At 35.8% G+C, this 24,618-nt stretch overlaps 1 protein-coding gene across 2 annotated transcripts in view; it reads left to right on the forward strand.

Moving 5' to 3' along the window:
* Positions 1-10,101: 10,101 nt before the first annotated feature.
* The window catches only part of LOC141503311 (desmocollin-2-like), a 39,017-nt gene continuing 24,500 nt past the window's right edge, over positions 10,102-24,618 (forward strand). The window contains exons 1-4 of one of the 2 annotated variants that reach the window (XM_074208539.1): positions 10,102-10,429; positions 16,573-16,657; positions 22,135-22,334; positions 22,598-22,717. In XM_074208539.1, coding sequence (XP_074064640.1) covers positions 10,361-10,429; positions 16,573-16,657; positions 22,135-22,334; positions 22,598-22,717 — 474 coding nt within the window. In that variant the 5' untranslated portion in view covers positions 10,102-10,360. The remainder of the gene's footprint in view (positions 10,430-16,572; positions 16,658-22,134; positions 22,335-22,597; positions 22,718-24,618) is intronic. The other variant, XM_074208540.1, reaches the window with a different exon arrangement.

Consider the following 24,618-nt stretch of genomic DNA (forward strand, 5'->3'; position numbering starts at 1 on the left):
AAAGGGAGGGAAGCTGTTATTGCATAATAAAGGTGCATTCAAAGAGTACCATGTACATGGAAGGAGTGGGGGAATTGGCTATCCTATGAACTTTTATTTGAATCAGATACAGGGAAACTTAAAATTATATACTTTCTCTCACCTCATCCTTGAGATTTCAAGGAATTATTATGGAACAGAGACAAAGGAAGGAGTTAAGGGGTCAAAGAAAAAGGCAAGACATGTAAAAGGATAGTCATAATAAATTCAAATATTTAAGGGAGGAATGTGAAAGAACCTGTACAAGAAAAGGAGGAAGGGTTAAAAATCCGTCTAGTGACTATATAGAACAAATCAACTGAAGTTAAGAGTTGGAGCCACAGGATATTGTTCAAATCTTGCCTTTCCTAATTACTTATTGCATCCACATGGGTAGACGATAGCCTCTCTAATCTTTAGTTGCCCCCCCCCCCCATAATGAGTGGCCTTTATTAGTGCTTTGTAAGGTTCTTTCTACCTCTAGATCTATATTCTAACCACTCTGGAAAAATTTCTAAAATTAGGTTATTGAATTCAATATCTAGCCATATGTCCTGGATGCCCCCCCCCAAGTCTTAGTTAATTTGATTAAATCTAATGTTCCTTGATTTCCTTACTTTACCTTCCATATCTATTATTTTTTCCTGCATATTCATTAGGTGATGTTTTAGTTTTCTTAAATCCTCTGGTTGTTGTTCAATTTTATTTTGGTCATTTCTAATATATGTTCAACTTCATTTATTCTCTCATTTTCCATACCAATAATGTTTTAAATTCTTGAATGCTACTTTGTAATCTTCTTAATTATTTCTTCTTCTCATTCTGCCTTTGAAAACGTTCAACATCTAATAGCAGTCATCTTTTTTTATTTCTTCTGCCCTTATCCATTATTGAATTAATTTCTGTAACTCAATGAATTTTATCCTTTGAGTATTTCATATTACAGAATATTTTATTGTATTATAATGGAGGTTATTATAATGCTCATTATAGGATTGTAGAAAGCCTGCTGGTACTGGTCAGAAAGAATTGGATTCAAACCCCAGTTTTGCCACCTACTGTTATCTTAGGTATCTAGTCTCTTTAAGTCTCACTTTCCCTCATTATAAAATGAGGGGATTGTACTAGATGACTTTTAAAGTTTCATGCAGCTCTAAAGTTAACATCCTAAATATGTTGTTTTAAAATTTACATTAGTAAATATATTTTTCTGTTCATTAATGGGAAGGGATGAAGGAGACAGATTAGAAAGTTTTCTCTCCTAACCTCAAATACTTAGAATCCCTGATTTCCTTTAAGATTCTGTTCAAGATCCACTTCTTTCAGTAGACCTCTGGCAATCCCATCTGCAAACTCTACCCCAGTTTTTAGTGCTTTTCTCTCTTTAGGCTGCCATTCATCCACTCTATCTTACATACTTATTTATATATTTATCTTACATACTCTATAATATGTATCTACTTGTGAATGTGTGTGTATTATTTGTGTATATTTAGTTTCCTCTATTGGAGTGGAAGTTCCTTGAGGGGAATATAATTTGTTTTGTTTTTGTTTTTTATTCTTTGTATCTTATATCCACCTGCATAATGTCTAGCATATAGAAAGGGCTTATTAAATGTTTGTTGGTTGATTGCTTTTTGAAGGGTTATTGATAGAACTGACAGGATCTAGGATTGGAGGATTCAGGGAAGGATCTTCCCAATCCAGTCTGTTGTTTTTACATTTTTCAGCTTGGGTGGGGGACAGTGGCCTAGGGATTCTTTGCACTTTGGCTAGTGCTAGGGATTGTTGCTGAATTTAGAAGGCAGATAGATTACCCTCCTACTCAAGTCTGACAGTAGGAAGGAAGAACCCAAGGAAATTTTCATCCTTCTTGTAAGGTATCAAGTGACCAGCACTCTGATTAGTCAGTCATACCTGTGGTCTTCAGTTTTGAGCAGGTCCTAGACCTTAGCCAGAAATCATGCTAGCCCAGCCTGTTCTTTCCATTTTGCTTTGTTGTTTTCTAGAAGAAGATAGGAGGTGATAAAAGATCTTCCACTGATTGGAGGTGGGGTAATCCTGAGGAAATTAAAACCTAGACATCACCACATGATTTCAGTCAGGGCAAACTGTGACTCTAGAGAAGCAGACCAGCATGGCTTCAGAGATAACATCTATATTTATATGCCATTTCTAGGTGAATTTTTCTATTCTTTCTATCTTATTTTCTCTTTTTTGATCCTTATGGTATAGGAATGTGATTGGGGGAGAATTTATAAATTGTTGAGGGGAACAGAACAGAGCTTGAATCTTCTGGATTCTTATCATATTGTTATAGGATTTTCCAACATAATCACTTTATCCCAGGTTTTTGCATCTTCTGCTTTTACCAATCATTTAGTTTTTAGCTGAATTGAATTTATTATCCTACCATTCTTAAAAGATTTAGTACTTTCACCTATAAACTTTGTTATTCAATGAAAAATATCATTGTGCTACTGTGGATCTATGCTCAAAATGTTCATGAAACATTTGGGACTCAGAGATCTCATTCCTAGGCCTATTACCCAAAGGAGGTTAAAGATAAAAAAAAAATAGGCACCACAGTGGATAAAGAACAGGGACTGAAGACATCTTCCTGAGTTCAAATCTGACCTCAGACATTTACTAAGTACAGGACTCTGGGCAAGTTACAGAACTGTTTACCTCAGCTTCCTCATCTGTAAAATGGGCTGGAGAGGAAAGAACAAACCACTCCAGTAGCTTTGCCAAAAAAACTTCAAATGAAGTCATAAAGCATCAAACAAGGGATTTTTCTACTGACTGGAGAATGACCAAATTGTGGTAACATTAAATCTAATGCAATCTCACTAAATATCTAGAAAGAACAAATATGATATATTGTATTCAGATTCAGAGTCAATGAACATTTACTAAATGCCTATTATGTACCAGATACTATCTAAATGCTAGGGATACAGAGAAAAGAATGAGACTGTGCCTGCCCTCAAAGGGCTTACAATCTAATGAGGGAGAAAACACATTAAAAAGAAGTTGAGAGGGGAGGGAGTACCTCTTAATGGATTATTATTGCTAAAATTAAAGGGAAAAAAAACTGTGTACTTCATGAGATTGTTGGGAGGAAAATATTTAAGTAAGCACTATGCCAATATGAGTTAAAATAATTATTATTGTTCCTCTCCTCCTACTGCTAAATGATTATTGCTACCCTCTCCCCACAAAAGAATGCAGTTGACTAATTTATAAATATATACAATAAATGGTGTATGGAAAAGATACCTTATCCTGAAACCTGAAAAAAAACCAATAAAAATGTTGAGACATATTTTTGAGATAAATACTGGCACTTTTTTGGTATTTTCCAAGATAAACATGGAAGCAATATAGCAAACAAGTGGAAGTAGGAAAAAGAAACTGTCTAATGCAGACTAGAAAGTTTTACAGTTGTTAAATTTACAGGCTGGAAAAATGTGAGTAAATATTAGCTTTAGTTTACATAGTTTACTTATTCACTAAGCACTTCAAGAGGTAACAATAAAAATACTGGCATATTCTTATTCTGAAAATTATGAGATATATGCCATTCTTTTCTCATAAAGTAAGATAATTTTTAATTTAGTGTACTTAAAACAGATTTAGAACTGGAAGGGATCTTAGAAATCATTTAGAAATCAGTAGATTTTTATGGATACACAAGTTTTATGGATAAGGAAACTGGGAACCTGAGAGGTTAAGAAACTTGACCAAGTTCACATAATTAAAAATGTCTGAAGTGGGATTTCAAAGCAAGTTTTCTTGATTTCTAGTATAATTCTTTAACTACTAATTCTAGATGCTTCCCAAAGGGGACTTTTAAAAAAGGGAATCAAGTCATTGTATTTTAAGATAAATCTTAATTTTACTTATCTCTAAAATGGTAATATTAAAGCCTACGGTGATCTACTCTTCAAGGTTGGAATATGAAGTTTAAGTGAAGCAATCAATCCACAGACATTTGTTGAGCACTTATGAAGGACCAGCTATCTTAATCACTAGGGATACAAAGGTAAAAACAAAACATTCCCTGCAGGAATATTCTGAAGAATTATGTAGATAAGTTTATAAGCAATACATGCACGTAAATATTTTCATGAACGATGCTAGCAGCTGGAGGGTATAGATCAAATATAGATTCATGTCATAAGTGGAATACCAGCATATTTTTTGAAGGAAACAAGGAATCCTAAGAGACACAAGCCTCCTCAGGTGAGAAGAACCAAACCTTCCTTAGACTAAGCCTTGTGGATCCACCTCTTGTTGGACACACTGTGTTCCTCACTGTGAGAGAAAGTGGCAAGGAGCCAGGTATCTTTTATCTGTCCCAAAGCAATAAACCCTAATCATTCCCTATTGCTTCAGGAACAAATATAAAGTCATCTATTTAGTTTTTAAAGCCTTTCATAGCGCCTCCTACCTTCCTGTCTTCTTACAACTTATTCCTGAGAGTGTAATGATAATGATGATTGTCCTTCGATCTTTTTTTTTTTTAGGTTTTTGCAAGGCAAATGGTGTTAAATGGCTTGCCCAAGGCCACACAGCTAGGTAATTATTAAGTGTCTGAGACCGGATTTGAACCCAGGTACTCCTGACTCCAAGGCCGGTACTTTATCCACTATGCCACCTAGCCACCCCTGATAAGAGACAATTTTTATAAAGTGTTCATCAGATTTGGAAATTTGGGGTTTTTTTTCCTATGTGTTTTGTTTTGTTTTGTTTTTCTTCCTTTGATTGGGGATAATATAGACCAGTCAAATATAGTTGTCCTAGCTCTCTGGATTGTCAAGAGGAGCTACAAGGTTGTTCACTTCATAATGTTGTTGATGTGTACATTGTTCTCTTGGTTCTACTCCCTTTGCTTATCATCAGATCCTATGAGTCATTCCATGCTTCTTGAGTCCTACCATTTATGGTTTCTTATAAAACAATATTATTCCATAGTATTCATGTGCCATAACTTGCTTTGCCATTCCCCAATTGGTGGGCATCCCCTCAATTTCCAGTTCTTTACCACCACAAAAAGAGCTGCTATGAATATTTTAGAATATGTAGGACTTTTCCCATTTTTTTTTTTTACAATTTCTTCTGGATATAGTCCTAGAATTGGAATTGCTAGATCAAAGGGTATGAACAGTTTTGTTGCTCTTTGGGAATAGTTCCATACTGCTCTCCAGAAAGGATGAATCTGAAAAGGACTGCCTTTTTGCCTCTTTTTGTATATGCAGCTCTTCCTGATGTTTGTCCTTTATTCTGGATGAAGACCAAGACAACAAGGAGGTGATGCCATGACAAGCAAGTGAGTTGGATTTGAGTGAGGGGGTACTGTGCTAAATCACCAGTCTTACTTTCTTCTCTAGAGTCATCTAGGTTCAGTGGCCAGATATGAATCAGGACAACTGGAGATGGCCCTAGTTGCGAGGTAAGCAGGGTAAAGTGACTTTCCCAAGGTCACACAGCTAGGAAGTGTCTGAGGCTGGATGTGAACTATCCACTGTGCCACCTAGCTGCCCTTCCTACTGTGTCCTGCACATAGACACCTAATAGATATTTATTAATTCCAGCTATAAAGGACAACTAGTACAGAAACAGAAGAGCATAGGACATATTAAGGTCAGTTTGGTAGACTATGGAGTGTGGAAAGAAGTATAATGTAAAATAAGGAAAAAGTAACTGGCAGTTGCATCTAAGGTGAATTAGTGAGGGTAATGAATTTAAAGCAGAGATATTAGTGTGAATTCCACTTCGGTAATCCAAGGAAGAGATAATGAGGCCCTGGACAAGAAAGCTAGTAGGGTGAAGGGATTGGATGGCAGGGATGTTATAGGGGTAGGAACAATAAGTTTTGATAATTGATTGAATACATGAGGAGAGGAAGAATAAGGAGTCAAGGATAAATAGGCAATTGTGTTATAGAGTGGGTACAATGCTGGATCTGGAGTCAAGATCTCAATTCAAACTGCATCAAACTGTGAATCTATGCAAGTCACATAAACTCTTTATACCTCATTTTTCTCATCCATCAAATGAGGTGACCAGGTGTCCTTCCATATTCTTTTCAGCTCCAAGTCTATAGTTCTAAGGTAATTTCTTTTCAGCTTTAAGTCTACATTTCTTAGGTAGCTTCTAATGCAACTGAGGTGGCATACTTGAGAGCCTAGGAATCTGCTTGTACCTTTGGAAGAGGAATGGATGGATTCAGGGCAAAAATAATGAGTTCAATTTGGAATATGATAACTTTGAGATGTCCCCAATGCTTCAAGATTCTAAGAGGAAACTAGAGATTTGGACAGAAACTTGAGTCAAGGGCTAGATATACACATTTTGAACCCTTTGCATAAATGATTAGGTTAGAGAAAGTAGGTCAGAACCTTGGGTAAAAAGACACAGGGCACTTATTTGAGATGAGCAGTGAAGGAAACTGAAAAGGACTGGTCAGATAGGTAGAATAATCAATAGTGTCATGAATACGCAGAGAAGATATCCAAAAGAAGTTGCTTAGTGAATACAAAATAAATCTTAAGTAATTTTGATAGGGAAGGCATCAGCAACTAAAACAATATGGAATGATTTTATGAAGAAGGCCTATTTGAGCAGAGTATTGACAGAATATTCTAATACGCAAAGATATGCAGGGTAAAGGCATAAAAATGAGAGATGAGATGTTCTTTTTGAGCAACAATGAGGAGAAAAGTTGAATAAAAGAATGGAAACTATCTGCAATAGGGCTGTTAGTTTCAATGTCAGTTCTGAAGGATTTTGTTTCATACTCTAGTCTTTTAAAAAAATTTGCTTGTTTCAGGAATTAGAGAAGGGATCTCATTAATAATAGCAAAAAATGCCTGAATTAACTCAGCCTTCAGGCTTTTCAAAGTATAAGTATATAACCAGGACAAATTTTCTGGAAATGACTTTCTATCCTTCCCTGGAATAAGAAGAAAAAACACAATACATCTTTGAGACATGAAAGAGCTAGCAAGAGTTTGCAAGTGCCCTATTGTCAAAGAATTATGACAACAGTCTGAATTAGTGTCTAGAATTTGGGGCTAGCAAAGTTTCTGTTGAACAATCACTCAAGGTAATGATGTCATTGTTACCCAGAAAGGGTGTGCCCATGAGAGCAAAACTTTTGCTTCACCAAAAAAAAAAAAAAAAGCAGAAAAAGGAAAGACTCAGCAGGATGTCAAACTGTACCTTATACTAAGGCCCCAAATTTTAAATGTTTACAAGCAAAGTATCGATTCTGGTTTATGAAATATTCCAAGAAAAGAGCATATGGGACTATAATATAAAATGAAAAATATACCCAGTAGTAGATTAATTTGATTCTGAAGTTTAGCAATATATTCATTGCCAACAGGATATCTAGATAGTGCAATGTATAGAATGCCAGGCCTGGAATCAGGAAGAAGAATATTCATCTTCCTGATTTTAAATTCTGGACTCAGACATTAGCTGTGTGATCTGGGCTTAACTTTTAACACTTAATCCTGTTTTCCTCAGTTCCTACTTTATAAAAATGAGTTGTAGAAGTATAGCTGCTGCTTTGTTTCTTGGGCTCAGTTCTGCTCCACAATGAATCGCGATTCAGACTCAGGAATGTAGATTTTGGAAAGAAAAATAGAGATTTATTAAAGGAAGTTACAGCATATTAAGACACTAATAGAAAGTTGAACAGACTTTAAAGAGAAGATCATGTGGATTGCTATGTGAATTGGCTAGGCAAGCTGACCAAGGTTTAGCAGGAAACTGGAAGGTAACAGGGATCAGTCCCTACCCCAGATCTCCTTAAATTCTTTCCCAGAGTCCATGGGAGGGGCTGGTGATTTGGGAATGACCCAAGTCCCTCATTGGAGATTTTGCCTTTTGGGGTGGGGTCTCTTTTGGCTGGTCTTCCAGACCTGTGCTCCCTGGCTGCCCCACTAAAAACAATGTAACCCAAATCAGGTTGAAGGTCAGGCCCTCAGGTGTGGCCTAAATTAGATGGTAAAGGAAGGAAGATTCCCTTTACAATGCAAACAAAAGATTTACAAAATTGGTCTCCAACTCCCATGCCCAGTTTTCTCTGCATCTGAAGGAAATAGCAAACTACTACAGTATTTTTGCCAAGAAAATCTCAAATGAGGTCAAGAAGAGTTGGACAGACTCAACAACAACAAACATCGTTAACACATTTTGGTCAAGACTATAGATCATTTTCTGTGCTAAATGAAATTTTTCAAATGCTGGCCACCATTCCAGAATTAACAATTTTTAAAAAATTTTCCTTAAAAGGTTTCTTCCTCTACTTTCGGGTTAGAGCCAACCCAAACAAAATATACCTGCAAAATCACTGCCTTAGTAGTATGACTTCAGACTTAGGCTACTTTTGCAGAATAGGACACAGAACACCTGACCACTACTTTTCAGAACTTGAAAATCTGTCTGACTACTCTTCCTACTGCACTTCAGATCCTGAATTGAAGTGAATCACACTGTTTCTTCCTTTCTTCAGTTTTAAATGAGAATCAATATGGCATTGCTCTCTTCTCTCTTTAATCACTAGATTTGGAAGGAACAGAGAAAGGGAACTCTTCACTTTGGAAAACATTCAGTTCTAAGGATCAATTCTGATTGACCATAACTGATCATAGCTCTAACACTGACACTTTATTTCCAAGGAAATAAGATCATATGGGAAGATGTTTAACAAGTTCATGGAATGACACAAAAGAATTAGTGCTGGGTTTGATATGTGGAAAGGCAACTAAATGAAAGAAATTGTTCTATCTCCCTGAGTTCTAGTTTCCTCAACTGCAAAAGGAGGGTTGAATTAGATGATCATGGTGAAACTAAAAGAAAACACACAGCAATTTGATTAATCTAACTCAGTCTCATTGATTAAGTGAAAAGAACCCTGGCTTTGGATGCAGGGGGCCCCGACTTCAAATCTCCCCCAACACCCCACATTCCTTCCATTACTGTTAGTGGTCAGAATTTCTCTTTGCCTCTTTAAAACTGTACTAGACATCTCTAAGATTTAAAGCTCTGGCCCTTTGATACTATTTGCAAAACATCTCTTTAGTTACCAAAAGCGCTGGAGATTACAAGGTGATAATAAATACAGCCTCTAAGAGCTCCTAGAGAGCAGGAATTGGTTTTTCACTTTCTTTGTATTCCACGCACTTGTTATATTGATGTAGAGACAGACAAATGTTTACTTTTTTACTAAACAAAACAAAACAAAAATTAATGTGGGAAGACAAGAGACAGGCTCTTAGCTGTGTCACCCGGGGCAAACTATTTCATCTTTTTCTACTGCAGTTTCCCTATTTGTAAAAGGAAAGGGTTGGTGGAACTTCAGTGATTCTCCGGTGTCCTTTCCGTTTCTGAACATTTATTTAGGGACTACAGAAATCCCTGATGTCCCTTTTGGCCTTAAAGTTACAAAAGCATGAATTGTATCCGGAGGGACAAGTAGATAAAACAGACTCCAAGCAACTAATACCAGAATCCAGTGGTCCACAGCAGGTTGTAAGGACGGAAAGGCGCTTTACCATGGAGAGCCTGTGAAGTAAGGCACACCCGGGTGGACTTAAAGGATAGCGAGTTAGCACAGGAACGAGGAAAGGGGAAGCGGACAGCAAAGAAACGGGTGGAGCACCGGAAAATGAGGAGCCAGGTAGCCAGCCTTAGTGAGTGCCCCACCTCCACTCCTTTACCACCTAACCAGGGCTCAAGGAGTTTTTTCTACTGGGCGCCTTAATAACCCGTTGCTGGAGAACATTGTGTGTGTGTGTGTGTGTGTGTGTGTGGTGTGTGATTGTGGGGGGAAGGGAAGTAGGTGGAGCCTGATCTTCAGAGAAAAAAGGGCACATAAAAAAACCAACTTTTTTTCTTTGGGAAGCTAAGTGGCAGCAAAGGGGAGTTCCCAACTACCTTTTTCTCCGAGTCAGGAAGAGTTGACAAAATGCAAAGGAGGGGCCACCCATTGTCTTTGGAAGCTTAGAGGCCCCACCCCTGGGTCTGAGGGAAAAGCCCCTTGGGCAGAAAGGCTGAAGTGGCTAGGGAGCTTAAGAGTAACCAGGAAGAAAAGCTACACCCCTGGTGCTCCTCCTCCAGCCGCAACTGCCTCTTGCTCCCTGGGCTCACTCTCGCCAGGGCAGTGGCCTTGGCGGCAGCGGCAACTTCACCTGCTCTCCAGCCCAGGCTTCCGACTCTCTGCTGCCCGACTGTCACTTTCTGACCCTAATTTTCCCTACCTGCCTGCCCTCTCCAGCCTGTCCCCTCCACCGCAGAGTTCTCTCTGCCCCTGGATCCTTCCCCCATGGCCGCAGACGGGCCGGGGCATTCCCGGGTTACAGCCGGTTGCTGGCTGCTCCTGCTGACCCTCCTGGTGAGTTCGGCTGCGGCTCCCGGCGCTCCTGGGAGGCTGTGAACACCACTTGCATCAAGTCAGCCGGGGGACGGATCATTAACTCTGGAGTTGGGGACCCGAGAGAATTGGGGAGGAGAGAAGGGGTGAGATTTGGAGAAGATCGGATGAGAGGTTAAGAATAGGAATTAGAATCGGGTTTCTGAATCGGAAGACAAACCGGTATCTTCCTTAGATTTTTAATTAGCGTAAGTAACTGTAGATAAAAGCATCCCAAGTTGTGGCCTCTAGGTATAGGGTGTGGATGGATGAGCGCGTGTTGAAGCCTAGATATTGGAAGAGACCTTAGAAGTCATTTAGAGCTCTGTCTTTGTATAGCTGGGGAAACTGAGAGCCTGGAAGTTAAATGGCTTGCCTAGGTCATCCAGGTAGTAATTGTCTAGTCAGAGTTTCAATTGAGGAAGCCTGGAGAGTTCTGATTCATTCTATGTACCACTCTGCACTGCCCTTTGCTGCTTCAATTCCGTGCTCTGGTGCTTCCCTAGCAAAGTAGACCTTGAGTGTGTGTGTGTGTGGGGGGGAGGGAGGCGGCAGGAGTGGGATGCAGGAACTGCAGCTTGAAGTGGTCCTGGTCGACTGGTATCACCATCACAATTACTTCGTTGTGCCTCTTCCCGAGAATGTAGCTGTTGTTCTGGGACCTTCTCCCTCCAGGTCACAGCTGGGGTGTGTGTGTGTGTGTGTGTGTGTGTGTGTGTGTGTGTGTGTGTGTGTGTGTGTGTGTGTGTGTGTGTGGAGGGGGGGGTTGGGGGTATGGGGTGAGAGGGGAGAGGAGCTGTGAGCATTTTGGTGCTTCTCTAGGAAGTGAGGTTTCTTTTCACCTCTTCCCTTTAACTTTCCTGCGGTTTTGGAAAGGGACTAACAGATGGTGGGGTAAACTGTTCTGAAGGTGAGTTGGAGAGCCTGAGGGAAGACAAAGGAGAATTAATGGCTTAGAGGACAAATGAGGAGAAGAGAAAAGCTCAGCAGAAAGATCTGGAGTTTGGAAGCATCCTAGTTTTGGTCTCAGAAATGTTTTTTCTGGTGGAGTTTCAGACTTTGAGGCCAAGGTCATCTTGAAAGGTAGTAGGTAATTGACCTGTGTGATTTTATCTAGAAAACAGCAGACTTATATTCAGGATCTGAGGTTTGCCAATGGGTTTTGGACATTTCTGTAAAAGGTTAGCTAAAGACTGATTGATAAATGAATTTAGACCATCTGAAGAGCTGGAGGAATAATTTTGGAAAAGAACCAATTAATGAGAGAACCAAATGGCCAATAGACTTGGGAGTAGCCATTCAGCATCTGAATTATTTCTCTACTTTTTTTTATGCAAGCAGATAAAGTCTATGACTCCCCACTTTTCTAATCTTGAAACAAGAATATTTGTGTGACCTGCTAGGAGCTTGTTGGTAGTCCCTAGAATGGTTATGGAAATTATCTAAATAATGAATAATTTTCTTATGTGTAATCCTTTGTATGGATCATATATTTCATCTTTGCAGTAAAATATGTATTAACTCTCAAAGTGCACTGCTTGGAACGGTTATTATGTGTGCTGAAATGTCAGATTTTAATGAATGCTTTTAATTTGTTCAGAAAAATGTCACACCATATAGACAATATGTAATATTTGTCAAACTATTATCTTAACCTTCATGTTCCCTCTACATTATATAATAATTTAGAAGCATTATACATGGTTAAAGGTGGTGTATTTAGCATTACAATATATTGCACATATTGTATTACTTTTGGTAAAAGGAGAGTAAATTAATTATTTGTGAGCATTGTGAGTTTTCAGTCATCCTTAAGAATTCAAATCAGTATTTCATAAACTAAGTTTGATTCAATCTCATTTCAACATATATGCATTATGTCTTATATATATACAGAAGGCACTGTGCAAGGCAATGATGATACAATGAACCTCTGATTTAAAAGGATCTTACATTTTCCTGGGTGGATATGTTACTGGGATATAAATAAGTATAAGAAAAACAAGAAGGAAAGAGAATGAAAGCTTCAAAAATTTGGAGGAAGTCATATATAATTAGATTTTAAATTGACTGAGCAAAATCTAGAATCTCTACCTCTTCCTAGAGAATTCTTTTGATGGCTTCAGGAAAATTCTGGATTTCCTAAAGCATCTACATAATCATAGACTCAATCACTTGTTGTACATTTAAAAACTGACTATTGGTGAAATATTAACTATTTGAGGAGGCTAGCTTGATCTGTTGCCCTGCTCTCCTTCTAATCTCTGAGGTGTTCTGTGGTTTTGGTGAGGATGAATTGAGCTTTGACAGGTTTTGTTATTGGGAAAGCAAAATGAATAGCAAAGGAATGATCACACCCTATTTTTCTACCTTGGTTTGATAGTGTTCTCTAATGAGAAACTAGTGTCCTTTCCTTTACTCAGGATTTCTCTGACAAGGTTAAAACCATGTAAAAATATCAAGGCAAAATGAAAAGTAACTCCTGATAAAAAGGTCAGACTTTCGAAGCAAGAAAACAAAAAACAAACCAAAAAAACCCAGTCCCAAATAACTCCCCCTAAAGTTATCCTTAATTATTGCTCAACTTAAATATACTTGTTACAAGTTACAATTGTTATACAGAATTAATATGATTAGAATTATAACATTTAGAACTTGAAAGGATTATGGAGATCATTTAGTCCAACCCCTACATTTTACAGAGGAGGAAATTGTGGCTCAGAGAGGTTATATGACTTGCCCTAGGTCTCACATCTAAGTACTTGAGCTAGGATGATTCCTCTTCTCTTGAACCCAAATCAAATTTTCTTTCCAGTATACCCAATTTGACTCTGAAGAGAATTTAATTTTTAAATTTATAAAATAACATTATTTTCTAATTAAATGTTATCTTCCTCAAGGAGTCAAACTGCTTCAGAAACTGAGTTACTTTTCAAAATAAACCTTTAAAGTAAGAGACAGTTATTAGAAAAACTCTTTTTTATGGCAGAGGGAGCAAAGTATTAGGAAAACAAAATATTTTATGCAATTTTTAAAAATTGATCCCAAAGAAGATCCTCTTGAGTTCTGATTCTCTGAGCTTGAATTTGAGTCAAAGTGTAATTGTTGCTGTTCAGTTATTCACCTGTGTCTGATTTTTGAACCCTTAGACTATAATGTCCATGCTGAAGTTTTTGGCTTGTTTTGCAAAAAATGATTTGACATTTCTTCTTCAGTGGATTAAGACAAATAGAGATTAAGTGACTTGTCCAGGGTCTCACATAGCTATCAAGTTTTTGAACTCAGATCTTCCTGACTCCAGGTCAAGTGGTCTATCCACCCAGACATCTGTGTACAATTTTATAAAATAAACTTATATAAATGTGAGAAATTATTGTACTTTTTCTAAAATATTTGTGTCCTTAAAAGAAGAGGTATGCATACATAGCTTGGAATCTCCTTATGAAGTTTTTAACTTTACTACATATTGAGTAGGAAACACTCTCCATCATAAATGAGTTATAAGAACTAAAGAATTGTCTGAGCTATCGGAATAGAGATTTTTACCGAGGCCATCTTGACTCTGAATCTAACACTTTCTACTAGACTATAGGACTTCTAAGCAGTACCAGGTGATGATGAGATTTATCCTTTGTTCTCAAATAAGACTATGACACCAGGGAGGTGATGTCATGACAAGCATGTGAATTAGATTTGGGTGAGGGAGAGTTGTGCAAAAGTTGCCAGCCTCACTTTTCTGGATTCAGTGGCCAGATGTGAATTAGTTTGACTGAACATAGTCCCAGATATGAGGCAATCAAGGTTTGGGTTACCAGGTAGTAAGTGTCTGAGGCTGGATTTGAATACCTGTTCTCCTGACTACAAGGCCAGTACTCTATATAATGCACCATTTTGTTGCCCTAAGCAGTACCTAATATATACAAAATGAATGATGCTCAAACAATTGGCATATTTTGAGGGGACAGGCAAATTTTTGTTTTGTGTACTGAGAGGTAGAATTATTTCACATAATTTAAAATGATAGATGGCTAAATTATGGTAGAGTTAGGATTATGGAATGTCCCTTTTTTAAAAAATGCACTAAGCTGTAATTTGCTGAGCTTTTATAAAGGGAATATTGTATGGGAAAAGTTTCCCCTATTTCTATTCTTAACATCCGTGAGACATATGGGATCCAGAGACCTCATTGTCAGGCCTATACCCAAACAAGATTAAAACCATAGGTGGCGAAAGTGGATAGAGAGCTGGACCTGAAGTCAAGAAGACTCATCTTCCTGAGTTCAAATCTGCTCTCAGAACCATCTTTGCCTCAGTTCTTCAACTGTAAAATCAACTGGAGAAGGAAATGGGAAACTACTCTATAATCTTTGCCAAGAAAACTCCAAATAAAATAATGGAAGAGTTGGACACAACTAAAGAACAATAGCAATCATATAAATAGGGATACTATATAAACTTTAGAGGTAACAATGTAAGACAAAGTTAAATCTGTTGATGATATACATTGTAGATTTGTGATATATGAACATTTGGAAGAATAACTCATTTGACTTTTTTGAAAACTACCTTTAAACTAAATAGTTTTCTAAGTATTGATCTGTTTAAGAACCTTATAACATGTTTATGATCTCTTTACTATATATTAAGTGGCAACTTGGTACAGTAAAGAGAGAGCTTGCCTGCTCCATCAGCTTGACTTGTGTTCAAGTGATTCTGCTATATACTGGCTATGTGATGTTGGACAGTTAAATCACTTAACCCCTCGCTGCTCATTAAGACTATAAATTAAGGAATATTTCTTGACCTTCATTAGTGAGGAGAGTGTTCACCAGTAGCACTCTGTAGACCAATGAAATCATGAGTCTAAATTAAATACTAAGGTAGACTTTCCTGACTCTCTAAGAAATAGAATTGATAACCTTATTTAGAATCAGAAGAGCTCTACCCCCTTATTGTATATTTAAAGAAACTGAGTCCTAGAGAAGTAGAATAATTTACCAAAGTCACCCAATGAGTTATAACTCAAATCCAGTTCACCAGACTCCTGTTCTAACTACACCACGTTGCTTGTATGATCAGATATTAACCAACCCAACAAGTATTTATTAAATGCTTTTTGTGGGGCAAGGTACAAAGTTACAAAGACAAGTGGTAAACAGTCTCCGCCCTTGATGATGCCACAAAATTTTCAAAACAAAGAAAAAGTGTTTAAAAATGTTCATGAGAATGGGCTCTAAATTTTTAGACAGAACAAAATTCAGTAAATTTCTGAGTATACTTTCAATTTTCAAAATGATTGGGGGTTATCTGTCTTGCTTTATCCATATGTGTATATCTAGTATAGCCTTAATTCTGATTTTTGAGGCAGCTCAAACAAATTAAGAAATTGAAAGTGAATTAATTGCATGATTGTATCTGGCAGTAAGCAGCCACTAAACCATCATAGTATTGGCTACTATCCTTGGCACATTATTTCACTCAGAGTTAAAAAAATAAGTGTGGAAGGAATCAAATTTTAAATAAAGAATTTTTGCATGGATTTTTGTTCTACATTCATCCTGTTTTTAAATATATTACACTTATACAGCACCTTACATTTTTGGACATACTTTCTTATTCTTACCAAGGCATTTTGTGGTATACAGGGTAAACATCTCTGCTTTACAAATGAAAATATTGAGAAGTTTGAAAGCTAAAGGTCAAATGACTACTGCATAGAAGAGAGACCAGAGTTAAGGTCTGCCTTTTATTATACCATATACTTTTCCAGGTATGTCCCTTCCAAATACTGTTCTTCCATTTTAGTTTGCTCAAATTATTGAATGGGGCAGCTAGATGGCATAGTGGATAGAGTGCCAGGCCCTCAAGTCAGGAAATCATCTTTTTAAGTGCAAATCTGGCTTCAGACACTTACTAGTTGTATAATTTTGGGCAAGTCATTTCACCCTATTTGACTAAGTTTCTTATCTGTACAATGAGCTGGTAAATGAAATGGTAAGCCATTCCAGTATTTCTGCTAGAAAATCCCAAATGGGATCAGGGATAATCAGATACAGCTGAAAAACAATGAAAAACCTTTCCTTGGATATTTGCAAACAACAGTTAATTTTGATTTTTTTTTTTAGGTCTTGAGTTTTTCCTGTGAAGCCTGCAAAAGAGTTACATTTACTGTTCCTTCTAAACTAGAAGCTAATACGTTTGTTGGTAGAGGTAAGACAATGAAGGAAAAATTTTTCCTGCACCATAATTAGATATATTTTCTTTGACTATAATATTTAAAGGCAGTGACATCTTTGGAGTTAGCCTGGGAACAGTTAGAAGCAAATTTAAAAGAATTTAATTTTCATCAAATATTTGTGCTTCATAATCTCACAATTTTTGATATGGTGTACAAATAAAGTATACTCTGAGAAATTTTAGGTCTCCTAGGTTTAGTTCCTTTCCATCATCCCTAAACCATTTAAAAAGAACCACAAATATTTGGATACTGAGTTTTAAAAATAACTTTGCCTTTCAAAGCTTTCATTTTAAAGATGGCAAGCATTATTTTTGAAACATTTGATTGTTGGGGGAGTGTCTAAAATACATATATTATTTAGGTGACTGTAAACTCAAATTATACTTTCTATAACATTCTAGGTGATTTCCTATAAACCTTCACTGTGGTAAGATATTCTGACTTAGATTTTTACTAGCCATGTGACTTTGGACAAGTCATTCAAAATTTCAGAACTCAGTTTCTTCCTCAGTAAAATGTACAATAACATTATTTATACATTCTACTTTACTATGATACTGGACTAAATAAGTGTTTTATAATTCAAAGACTATGCAATTTGAGGATTTTTTCCCCGAGGGAGATATGAGTTATTTTTGACCTGTAATTTTTAACAGTATAAAGAACCTCAATTTGGAAACTCTCTTTACTGATACAGATTAGCAACTGTTCTATAATTTACATTCTTAGTTGTCTGGCATAGTGCAAGATTAAGGATTAATCTGTAGGATCATGGTATTGGTTTAATTCATAAATGTGTCTTGCATCATGGTCTTCTAGACAGAGGTGAGCAATGCAAGTACTGGGTTTATAAAGTTTTTTTTACTTATTTTTGTTGTAAATATGAATTTGTGGCTTGTAAATATGATTTTAATTTAAATATACTGTCCTACAAAATTCACTTCACTAAAAGGCTATTAAGTATTAGTTCATTATTTTTTCTATTCCAAAGAATAGCGGTACCTAACACTTCCTCTAGACTATACTGTAGGAGTTCACCTACATTTTTTTTTGGTTTTTTTTGTAACACAAATGAATAAAACATTTATTAAATGTTTTCTATATGCAAAGTACTGTGCTTTGTTATCACTGAATGTATATATAGAAAAACTAGATAGGACTATCAGCTTTTGTACTTTTTGAGATCCTTCCAGTCAGTAAGGTCTTAGGATAATGTTTTCCTGCTATATTGGAACCCCTCAGTAAATAACTCCAAGTATTAAATCTCTTTTGAGCAGCCCTACTCTTCTTTGGAACTTTATACAAGTTTTTTTTTTCCTTTACGTTCACCAACTCTCTTAGTGAGATGAGTTCAGACATCCATTTCCATTTATCTATGTGCAAAAGGGGTTTGCTGAGGAGATTTTTGGGTGCTGTAAATTTCCCCCTCCAGACATTTCAGATAGACCCCCCCCCTAAGTATTATAGGACTCTAGAACTGAACTTCAGGACTGAACCCAACCTGGATACCTTGGTTTAGATCAGAGGGACTGCTTATATGAAGGTTAAAACCCTAGCCTCTCCCTTTTACTTTTTTTTTTTGAGGTCTTTGTTTTTACATAAGAGTAAAAACAAAGAAGATTAATTTCTCTCCTAATGGTGAGGTCACTTCTCCCTTTTGGGTACTCTGTTGGAAACAGACCTGTTGTCTGAATGGGAAAGTTTGATTTTTCTTTGTTTCTTTTTTTCTTTATTGTCATTGGACCAGACCTCTTCAAGGTCCAAAATAGGTCATAATCTATAAAATATGCCCAATCATTGGAATTAAGAAGGGGAATCGATTAGAACCTCTTAAATGAGTTAAACAATTCAGTTATACTTCAAAAATTGCCTTTTAGAAAAATTTTGCTAGTATTTCACAATTGAAGGCTATGTCTAGATATTCAGCCTTTAGATTTTGGAAAAGGGGGGGGGAGGGGGACTGGATTATGGTGGAATGGATAGCTGACCTTAGAGCCAGCAAGACCTTGATCCAAGGCCAACTTTTGGCACATACAGTCTGTGACCCCATGCAAGCCAACTGACTTCTTGGTGTCATAGACACTCCCCATGACTGTAATAGATACTTATCTGCATTGATAGAGGAAGTTGCTCACCAGTGTTAATTAAGTAACAGATTCAGATAAAAAAAATTAAAGTGTTCCAGTTTACTCAAAGGCTATGTCAGTGGAACTGAAGCTGAAGTGAAAGTTTAAGTATGGTCATGGGGGTAAACAGGTGTCCAAATATCAGTCTAGCTTAATATGGAGAGGCTAATCACCAACATGACAGCTAGATGATGAACTTTTTGTCTATAATAATTATTGAAACTAATAAAAATATAAATTGCTTTTAAATCCCATCGTTTATATTTGCAGTTAAAGTATCACAACTATATCTAATAGAGCAAAGAATAGCAAGAACCAGTTATTAGAATAGCTACCAACATTAATTTAATTGTAGGTACTCTAAATATAAGACATTTATTCTAAGACCAGTGAGTTGGTATTTTATTGATGGATCTGAGTAACAACTTGTCACTATAAATAAATATACTACAACATGCCACTTTAAATAAAGCCAGAAAGACATAAATAAATTGGAGTTGTATGAATGGACAAAATGTTGGGAAGTAAATAGATTTAGTTGAAAGAATCAATGTGTGCCAACAGGCAACAAAAAGAATCATTTCATGTGATACTTGGTCATCTTACTTTAGACTACTCATAGATCACCATGAAGATAATTATAATTTGTAGACTGATATATCTTGGAGATAATGGAGAGATAAGTAGTGTCTATGAAGAATGTCAGAACTTACCTTGATGAGCATTACTTCATGTTAAAGGCAGGCAAATGAGTAGGATTGTGTTGGAGGTGGTCCAAGCATGTATTGATAGTAAATATTAACAAGAGGCTCAAGAACTGTACTAGTATCCACAAAATTTTTAAAAGAATTTGAAGACAGTTTTGAATTTTTCATCTCTGAAGAAATTATACAAATGTGGAGGAAATATTAACATAGAATGGGGGTTGCTTTTGAGTGGAATATTCCTATTAGAAGCATTTCAGGCATTAGTGGAACAATCAGGGACAATTTGGGGCTGTCTCCAATGGAGAATACCATCTTTATCCAGAGAAAGAATTGTGGAGTTTAAACAACAACAAAAGACTATTACCTTTAATTTAGGGGAAAAAATCCATTATCTTATGTAATTTTGCTATCTCTTATACTTTGTTTTTCTTCTTTAAGGATATGATTTCTCTCTCATCACACTCAACTTAGATCAGTGTATGTCATGGAAACAATGTAGAACGGACTGCCTTCTGTGGGGGGTGGGGGAAGAGAAGCAAGATTAGGGGAAAAATTGTAAAACTCAAAATAAACAAAATCTTTAAAAAAACCATTTCAGTGTTAATATTCCTAGTGAAGTCCTCTTAGAGTTAAGAAATATTAAAGAAAGAACAAATTATTCTTAAACTATTTCTAGAAAAAAGTCCCTTGCTTTCCAAACAGGTGGCTCACTCTTCTAACTTTTGATAAGACTACTTTTATTGACTACTAGAAGGATAGTTGACTTTTTCATGAGAAAAGCCTTGCATTCTAAAGGAGTTCATAAGATTCCTCCTGTCTAATGATAAGTAGACTGTTCCTAGACCTTGCGTTCCAGGACAAGTTACATTACTTCAATGAGATAGTTATAATCCTGAAGATTCTTCTCACCGTCTGGCTGGTGAGGTAATATTTGATGAAAACCTTTCATTGTTTTCTTTGTTGCTGGGGTAGATTTTCACAAATAGAATGTAATTCTGAAGACTAACCAATGAGTCGACAGAGAGGGACAATAGGGAGGAGGAGGGAATTGCATTAGACAATATAACTTTGCTTGACTGTCAGTTCATGGCAGCTCCTTGATCTTCACTACCTTTGTGAGATTTGAAGTGTCCCCTTTTCTCGAGAAAAGCCAAAATAAACTTTTTTTGTGCTCAAATGAATCTCTATATTTTTTAAATTGTATTTTTATCCCACACTTTTTACTTGTAACAACTGAAAGAAGTACCCACACCATTGGGATCAAGGAATAGTAGAGGATTTTAACTATCTGCTTTTAGATCAGAGTTCTTATTCTACTAACAGTAAACAGAATATCTGATAAATTCTAAACTTGCTAACCTCAAAGTCTGTTTCCCAAAGGATACTCTGGGTCGATTTTTGACCAGGGGAAAAAAAAGAGATCTTTTGTTGCTGTTGGCTGTTTAATAAAGAAAACCTTGGGGAACATGATACTCTCATCTTCAATAACTTATTAATATCTATTTGTAATTAATATCTTTTCATAATAAAACTAACCAATACTCCACACAAGTTTCTCCTCAAGGCTAAGAAGGAAAAAAACACTTGGGGATGTTGGAAAATGAATATTTGCATATATTTTTTACTTTTCCCATTACCCACTAACCTATCTCTTATGGAAACTTCCTGGAAGCATTAGGAACACGTGTCATGCTCACTTACATTAATATAGCTCTTCACAATTACTGTATCATATTCATGTATGTTTTCACATTTGTTCCTTTGATTCTGTCTTATAATTCCATACTTTTCCCTCTACACAATTCTGCTTACATTATGCCACATTTACATTAACTTTGATTCTTTCCTCCCTTCCATCTATTTAGTTGTTACATTTTGTTGATTCTAGTTCTGAAACCTCTTTTGCGTTAGTGTTTTCCTTTAGTCATTTTGAAATAGTCTCCTAAAAGTATGCTTTTTTGCATATATATATATATATATATATATATATATATATATATATATATATATATGTATTTGGAGGCTAGAGAGTCTTTGCTTCCCATCAACCTGGGTTCAGGTGCCATCTCTTACGCTTACTGATTGTGTGACCCTAAATAATTCACATGCCCTCCTATTGCTCTGAGTTGTTCTTTAAAACTATAGCTCCAAAGAGGATGTTAACCTGCAATGACTGAGAGAGTTTCTTAGGCTGAAGGTCTCTTATACTAAAGATATTGCAGGTTCAGTCACTAGATCAAGTTAAGAACAACAAAGGGTGGCAGAAGAATCATGCAACTGAGAATTAATATTAAAAAAATATTGTGGAACTATAAGAATTATATCATTGGGGTAGAAATGCAAAGTGAACTGAAGCTTGCAAAAAGTGCTAAAGGCAACACAGAATATACCAGGAACACAAAAGAACAATAAGGCACAGATAGTTCTGTTCTTAGGTGTCTTTTTAACAATGATAAAGGAAAAACTATACAACTTGAATTTAGTTTCCATTATTTCTATGAATGAGAATGATCTTCAAATAACTCATTATGATATAAAAAGTCAAATGATTTCTTGTAATAAGGTATTTTCTTTTGTTTGCTTTTTTACAAATTGTGATTTTTTTCTCACCCACAGTTAATCTAGATGAGTGCCTTCCATCTGCAAACCTAATCCATTCAAGTGATCCTCAGTTCAGAATTTTCGGAGATGGTTCAGTGTATACCACCAATACTGTTGTATTGTCTCCTGAGAAGAACATTTTTATTATTCTACTTTCTGACACACAGAAAGGAGAAAAGAAGAATATAGTTGTCTTATTAAAACATCAAAATACGGTATGAAAGAATGTATCAATATTTTCTTAATATGTATCATTTCCTTTTTATTATTATGTTGTTGCTTCATTGGTGAATGTTTCCTGTTGTCTACCCTTGAATGATGTTGACTTGATCAAATTTTTTGAATTGCCTTTGTTTCATTCCTTCTCTGTTTTCACCAAGTTTTTATCCCATTCTTGATTCTTATGAGACAAATTTCTAATGTTTGGAAAAATAACTATTGATTTTACATGTGTATTTTCTCTGTTTTCTAAATCCAGATACTGAAGAAAAGACATTTGAGAGAAACAGTGCTTAATCGTGCCAAGAGAAGATGGGCACCTATTCCTTGCTCATTGGAGGAGAATGATTTAGGTCCCTACCCCAAGCATATTCAACAGGTAATTATATTTTTACTTAATTCTACAATTCTTTATATCCCTTCAACCAGAATACTGACTTTTCAAGCAATTAAAATTTATCACAGCTGTCCTCCTTATAATATGTGGTGCGTATGTATATATGATATAGTAAAATCTTGATTGGTACCTAAAACTTCATAGTGTGAAAGTGACTCCCAGAAATCAACAAAGAAGCCTCAGAATGGATAATGTTAGGAATAATAAAATGCAAAATGTAAATGTACTTTGTCTACTAGAGAAAGAGTACTGTTATTGACTGGCAATGAATACAAAAGCTAAATCCTATGTCTTAACAGGAAAAGAGTGGAAAATAATTTTTTAAAAGGAAAAAGCAATTAGAGAACAAAAATGGAATGGAAATGGGGGGATAACCTGGAATCTTGGTGTAAGAGATTGGAGAAATAGTATGATGGGAAGCGAATGAAGATGTGTATGAAGAGAGGTATAAAAAAAACTATTCAAAGGCTAAGCAAAAGCCATTTTTGAAAAATCCTACTTGGTTTAGTAAACTTTGAAAGTATTATGACATTTAGGTAGTGATGTATAAGGTGTAATGTGTTCCTTTGTGTGCATATATACTGGCGTACTGACAAGCTGAGACATGATATCATAGTATATTTGTCTATACATTCATCTAATAAGTATTTATGCACACACATTTATATAACCATGTTCACAACATTGTTTATACATACATGTGCACATATACATGGATGTAAGGTTAATATGACAGTAGTCTACATACTGATAAATTAAGAATACTATTTTCATATGGGAATTTTCCAGTCTTTGCTATCTTTGAATAAATGCCAGCTGGAAAAGTAAAATATGTTTAAAAGTTTTGGTTTGAATAATATGTATTTTTGAAGGGTAATTATAGAACATCAAAGTTAGATTGGAAGGTAGTAGCAGTATGTAAATTCCTTGAGGGAAGAAAATTTCATTTTTATCTTTGTATCTTTGTGTCCAGGATATTCTTGATACTCAGTAGTCATTTTGAAGATAGATGTTACAGTTTTAAAGTGGATCCCACATGGTCTGTGGAATTTAAATAGATAGAAAGGTTTTGTGGCTCTTTTATAGAACTTTGTTCAGGGGATACCCTATATTTAGAAATATTTTATAGTGTTGCTGAAACTAGTCTATTTTTATGATACTTCCCCTTGATGGTGCCAGTGAATAAAATGCCCCAGGTTTAAAAAGATTAAAGACAGATTGACTGCCATTACATGTCTTAATGCTATGTATGGGTTCCCAGAAAATAAAACCTTTAATGATGGAAAATGCAATCATCCTAGAGGTTTTTTAGGTACTACCCACATAGTTAAATGAAAGAATGTTTCTTTTTTCCCTCTTATTTGATCTGTAATATTTTATGTATTGTCAGTAAATGAAAAATCACCTAGGCAGCATATGACTAGCTGAAGAGAAATTTGTTATCACATAGTTGTAGGATTGTCCTCCCTCACCCTTCTTCCACTGATCAGAATTAATTTCTGGAAATATTTAAATATCTTATTAGAGTAAAAGTGTTAGATCATATCAGCAATCTTTGAATGGATGACAATAAGAAGATGAAACATTAATATGAAAGATTTCATGAGGTGCCATCATGCTGATGTCACATAAGGTTTTTCATTTTGTTCTAATGTGAATAACAATTTTAATATTACCTGTGTTTAGAATTCTGCTGGTCAATTTATATGTAGGTACTAGAGTTTGATAATTTAAAAATGGAACTCTCTTTAAAGGAATTTACATTTTATGAGAGGAAACAATCTGTATACATATAAATGGATAGAGATAGATAAACAGATAGATGATAGATATACACACGAAGAGAAGCTATGCATATTATGCAATCATTTGTATTTTACATA

The sequence above is a fragment of the Macrotis lagotis genome, chromosome X, assembly GCF_037893015.1.
Source record: "Macrotis lagotis isolate mMagLag1 chromosome X, bilby.v1.9.chrom.fasta, whole genome shotgun sequence".
Taxonomy (NCBI): Eukaryota; Metazoa; Chordata; class Mammalia; order Peramelemorphia; family Peramelidae; genus Macrotis; species Macrotis lagotis.